Genomic DNA, 6209 nt, shown 5'->3' with positions numbered 1-6209 from the left:
AAAGAACCACAGTTCCTACACTGCCGGTTATGACTGAGCAAAGCTCTTTGATCCTCAACCTTGGCAGAGACCACCGTGGCTAGTACAACAACGGAGAGAGCTAGCACATTTGAATCGTCTTCCGCCACGACAACGCTTGCTGGATCCACAACGGTGGACAAAAGCACAACCGCGCAAAGAACGACAGTTCCTACTCTGGCGGTAACAACTGAGCAAAGCACTTTGACCTCAACCTTGGCAGAGACCACAACAACGGAGCGGCCAAGCACGTTTGAATCGTCTTCCGCCACGTCTACAACACCCAGTGCTACAAGCACAATCCTTGGCACGTCGGAAGGTCATACCACCGTATCGCAGACCACGGGACATCCGTCCACGGCCACAACATACGGCATGAAAACGACCACAAGCAGCCAAGGAACTTCAGTCTCAACGACAACGCCTGCAGAATCTACATCGACAGAAGAAAGTAGCACCACGCAAAGAACCACCTTTCGTACAGTGCCGGCAACCACTGAGCGAAGCACCGCTACATCAACTCTGTTTGAGACCACAGTGGCTACTACATCTCCAGAGCAGACAAGCACAATTGGATTGTCTTCCGCCGCATCTTCGACAGAACGTGCTCAAAGTACACTTGTCAGCACTTCTGAAGGGTATTCAACTGGACAGTCGACAGGATATACTTCAGCAGGCACCACAGTTGAACTAAGCTCCACAAGCAGCAGATCAAGTACGTCCGTCCATTCGACAACGTTTTCTGAATCTACAGCGGTGGACCAAGGTACAACTGCAGAAAGAACCACAGTTCCTACACTGCCGGTAACGACAGAGCAAAGCACTTTGACCTCAACCTTGGCAGAGACCACCGTGGCTAGTACAACAACGGAGAGAGCTAGCACATTTGAATCGTCTTCCGCCACGACAACGCTTGCTGGATCCACAACGGTGGACAAAAGCACAACCGCGCAAAGAACGACAGTTCCTACTCTGGCGGTAACAACTGAGCAAAGCACTTTGACCTCAACCTTGGCAGAGACCACCGTGGCTAGTACAACAACGGAGAGAGCTAGCACATTTGAATCGTCTTCCGCCACGACAACGCTTGCTGGATCCACAACGGTGGACAAAAGCACAACCGCGCAAAGAACGACAGTTCCTACTCTGGCGGTAACAACTGAGCAAAGCACTTTGACCTCAACCTTGGCAGAGACCACAACAACGGAGCGGCCAAGCACGTTTGAATCGTCTTCCGCCACGTCTACAACACCCAGTGCTACAAGCACAATCCTTGGCACGTCGGAAGGTCATACCACCGTATCGCAGACCACGGGACATCCGTCCACGGCCACAACATACGGCATGAAAACGACCACAAGCAGCCAAGGAACTTCAGTCTCAACGACAACGCCTGCAGAATCTACATCGACAGAAGAAAGTAGCACCACGCAAAGAACCACCTTTCGTACAGTGCCGGCAACCACTGAGCGAAGCACCGCTACATCAACTCTGTTTGAGACCACAGTGGCTACTACATCTCCAGAGCAGACAAGCACAATTGGATTGTCTTCCGCCGCATCTTCGACAGAACGTGCTCAAAGTACACTTGTCAGCACTTCTGAAGGGTATTCAACTGGACAGTCGACAGGATATACTTCAGCAGGCACCACAGTTGAACTAAGCTCCACAAGCAGCAGATCAAGTACGTCCGTCCATTCGACAACGTTTTCTGAATCTACAGCGGTGGACCAAGGTACAACTGCAGAAGGAACCACAGTTCCTACACTGCCGGTAACGACAGAGCAAAGCACTTTGACCTCAACCTTGGCAGAGACCACCGTGGCTAGTACAACAACGGAGAGAGCTAGCACATTTGAATCGTCTTCCGCCACGACAACGCTTGCTGGATCCACAACGGTGGACAAAAGCACAACCGCGCAAAGAACGACAGTTCCTACTCTGGCGGTAACAACTGAGCAAAGCACTTTGACCTCAACCTTGGCAGAGACCACAACAACGGAGCGGCCAAGCACGTTTGAATCGTCTTCCGCCACGTCTACAACACCCAGTGCTACAAGCACAATCCTTGGCACGTCGGAAGGTCATACCACCGTATCGCAGACCACGGGACATCCGTCCACGGCCACAACATACGGCATGAAAACGACCACAAGCAGCCAAGGAACTTCAGTCTCAACGACAACGCCTGCAGAATCTACATCGACAGAAGAAAGTAGCACCACGCAAAGAACCACCTTTCGTACAGTGCCGGCAACCACTGAGCGAAGCACCGCTACATCAACTCTGTTTGAGACCACAGTGGCTACTACATCTCCAGAGCAGACAAGCACAATTGGATTGTCTTCCGCCGCATCTTCGACAGAACGTGCTCAAAGTACACTTGTCAGCACTTCTGAAGGGTATTCAACTGGACAGTCGACAGGATATACTTCAGCAGGCACCACAGTTGAACTAAGCTCCACAAGCAGCAGATCAAGTACGTCCGTCCATTCGACAACGTTTTCTGAATCTACAGCGGTGGACCAAGGTACAACTGCAGAAAGAACCACAGTTCCTACACTGCCGGTAACGACAGAGCAAAGCACTTTGACCTCAACCTTGGCAGAGACCACCGTGGCTAGTACAACAACGGAGAGAGCTAGCACATTTGAATCGTCTTCCGCCACGACAACGCTTGCTGGATCCACAACGGTGGACAAAAGCACAACCGCGCAAAGAACGACAGTTCCTACTCTGGCGGTAACAACTGAGCAAAGCACTTTGACCTCAACCTTGGCAGAGACCACAACAACGGAGCGGCCAAGCACGTTTGAATCGTCTTCCGCCACGTCTACAACACCCAGTGCTACAAGCACAATCCTTGGCACGTCGGAAGGTCATACCACCGTATCGCAGACCACGGGACATCCGTCCACGGCCACAACATACGGCATGAAAACGACCACAAGCAGCCAAGGAACTTCAGTCTCAACGACAACGCCTGCAGAATCTACATCGACAGAAGAAAGTAGCACCACGCAAAGAACCACCTTTCGTACAGTGCCGGCAACCACTGAGCGAAGCACCGCTACATCAACTCTGTTTGAGACCACAGTGGCTACTACATCTCCAGAGCAGACAAGCACAATTGGATTGTCTTCCGCCGCATCTTCGACAGAACGTGCTCAAAGTACACTTGTCAGCACTTCTGAAGGGTATTCAACTGGACAGTCGACAGGATATACTTCAGCAGGCACCACAGTTGAACTAAGCTCCACAAGCAGCAGATCAAGTACGTCCGTCCATTCGACAACGTTTTCTGAATCTACAGCGGTGGACCAAGGTACAACTGCAGAAAGAACCACAGTTCCTACACTGCCGGTAACGACAGAGCAAAGCACTTTGACCTCAACCTTGGCAGAGACCACCGTGGCTAGTACAACAACGGAGAGAGCTAGCACATTTGAATCGTCTTCCGCCACGACAACGCTTGCTGGATCCACAACGGTGGACAAAAGCACAACCGCGCAAAGAACGACAGTTCCTACTCTGGCGGTAACAACTGAGCAAAGCACTTTGACCTCAACCTTGGCAGAGACCACCGTGGCTACTACAACAACGGAGAGAGCTAGCACATTTGAATCGTCTTCCGCCACGACAACGCTTGCTGGATCCACAACGGTGGACAAAAGCACAACCGCGCAAAGAACGACAGTTCCTACTCTGGCGGTAACAACTGAGCAAAGCACTTTGACCTCAACCTTGGCAGAGACCACAACAACGGAGCGGCCAAGCACGTTTGAATCGTCTTCCGCCACGTCTACAACACCCAGTGCTACAAGCACAATCCTTGGCACGTCGGAAGGTCATACCACCGTATCGCAGACCACGGGACATCCGTCCACGGCCACAACATACGGCATGAAAACGACCACAAGCAGCCAAGGAACTTCAGTCTCAACGACAACGCCTGCAGAATCTACATCGACAGAAGAAAGTAGCACCACGCAAAGAACCACCTTTCGTACAGTGCCGGCAACCACTGAGCGAAGCACCGCTACATCAACTCTGTTTGAGACCACAGTGGCTACTACATCTCCAGAGCAGACAAGCACAATTGGATTGTCTTCCGCCGCATCTTCGACAGAACGTGCTCAAAGTACACTTGTCAGCACTTCTGAAGGGTATTCAACTGGACAGTCGACAGGATATACTTCAGCAGGCACCACAGTTGAACTAAGCTCCACAAGCAGCAGATCAAGTACGTCCGTCCATTCGACAACGTTTTCTGAATCTACAGCGGTGGACCAAGGTACAACTGCAGAAAGAACCACAGTTCCTACACTGCCGGTAACGACAGAGCAAAGCACTTTGACCTCAACCTTGGCAGAGACCACCGTGGCTAGTACAACAACGGAGAGAGCTAGCACATTTGAATCGTCTTCCGCCACGACAACGCTTGCTGGATCCACAACGGTGGACAAAAGCACAACCGCGCAAAGAACGACAGTTCCTACTCTGGCGGTGACAACTGAGCAAAGCACTTTGACCTCAACCTTGGCAGAGACCACAACAACGGAGCGGCCAAGCACGTTTGAATCGTCTTCCGCCACGTCTACAACACCCAGTGCTACAAGCACAATCCTTGGCACGTCGGAAGGTCATACCACCGTATCGCAGACCACGGGACATCCGTCCACGGCCACAACATACGGCATGAAAACGACCACAAGCAGCCAAGGAACTTCAGTCTCAACGACAACGCCTGCAGAATCTACATCGACAGAAGAAAGTAGCACCACGCAAAGAACCACCTTTCGTACAGTGCCGGCAACCACTGAGCGAAGCACCGCTACATCAACTCTGTTTGAGACCACAGTGGCTACTACATCTCCAGAGCAGACAAGCACAATTGGATTGTCTTCCGCCGCATCTTCGACAGAACGTGCTCAAAGTACACTTGTCAGCACTTCTGAAGGGTATTCAACTGGACAGTCGACAGGATATACTTCAGCAGGCACCACAGTTGAACTAAGCTCCACAAGCAGCAGATCAAGTACGTCCGTCCATTCGACAACGTTTTCTGAATCTACAGCGGTGGACCAAGGTACAACTGCAGAAAGAACCACAGTTCCTACATTGCCGGTAACGACAGAGCAAAGCACTTTGACCTCAACCTTGGCAGAGACCACCGTGGCTAGTACAACAACGGAGAGAGCTAGCACATTTGAATCGTCTTCCGCCACGACAACGCTTGCTGGATCCACAACGGTGGACAAAAGCACAACCGCGCAAAGAACGACAGTTCCTACTCTGGCGGTAACAACTGAGCAAAGCACTTTGACCTCAACCTTGGCAGAGACCACAACAACGGAGCGGCCAAGCACGTTTGAATCGTCTTCCGCCACGTCTACAACACCCAGTGCTACAAGCACAATCCTTGGCACGTCGGAAGGTCATACCACCGTATCGCAGACCACGGGACATCCGTCCACGGCCACAACATACGGCATGAAAACGACCACAAGCAGCCAAGGAACTTCAGTCTCAACGACAACGCCTGCAGAATCTACATCGACAGAAGAAAGTAGCACCACGCAAAGAACCACCTTTCGTACAGTGCCGGCAACCACTGAGCGAAGCACCGCTACATCAACTCTGTTTGAGACCACAGTGGCTACTACATCTCCAGAGCAGACAAGCACAATTGGATTGTCTTCCGCCGCATCTTCGACAGAACGTGCTCAAAGTACACTTGTCAGCACTTCTGAAGGGTATTCAACTGGACAGTCGACAGGATATACTTCAGCAGGCACCACAGTTGAACTAAGCTCCACAAGCAGCAGATCAAGTACGTCCGTCCATTCGACAACGTTTTCTGAATCTACAGCGGTGGACCAAGGTACAACTGCAGAAAGAACCACAGTTCCTACACTGCCGGTAACGACAGAGCAAAGCACTTTGACCTCAACCTTGGCAGAGACCACCGTGGCTAGTACAACAACGGAGAGAGCTAGCACATTTGAATCGTCTTCCGCCACGACAACGCTTGCTGGATCCACAACGGTGGACAAAAGCACAACCGCGCAAAGAACGACAGTTCCTACTCTGGCGGTAACAACTGAGCAAAGCACTTTGACCTCAACCTTGGCAGAGACCACAACAACGGAGCGGCCAAGCACGTTTGAATCGTCTTCCGCCACGTCTAC

The 6209-nt window shown here is 51.7% G+C and overlaps 1 protein-coding gene across 1 annotated transcript in view; it reads left to right on the top strand.

Moving 5' to 3' along the window:
* Positions 1 to 4347, top strand: part of LOC118425093 (mucin-22-like) — a gene marked incomplete at its 3' end in the record, with an annotated part of 11508 nt that extends 7161 nt beyond the window's left edge. Inside the window, exons 2-7 of the mRNA XM_035833911.1 lie at positions 68 to 163; positions 449 to 733; positions 1418 to 1702; positions 2213 to 2497; positions 3008 to 3215; positions 3417 to 4347. Of these exons, the coding sequence (XP_035689804.1) occupies positions 68 to 163; positions 449 to 733; positions 1418 to 1702; positions 2213 to 2497; positions 3008 to 3215; positions 3417 to 4347 (2090 nt within the window). The remainder of the gene's footprint in view (positions 1 to 67; positions 164 to 448; positions 734 to 1417; positions 1703 to 2212; positions 2498 to 3007; positions 3216 to 3416) is intronic.
* Positions 4348 to 6209: the final 1862 nt, after the last annotated feature.

Source organism: Branchiostoma floridae, chromosome 10, assembly GCF_000003815.2.
Source record: "Branchiostoma floridae strain S238N-H82 chromosome 10, Bfl_VNyyK, whole genome shotgun sequence".
Classification (NCBI taxonomy): domain Eukaryota; kingdom Metazoa; phylum Chordata; class Leptocardii; order Amphioxiformes; family Branchiostomatidae; genus Branchiostoma; species Branchiostoma floridae.
The sequence above is the reverse complement of the archived record's forward strand: the minus strand, read 5'-3'. Positions and strand labels throughout refer to the sequence as shown.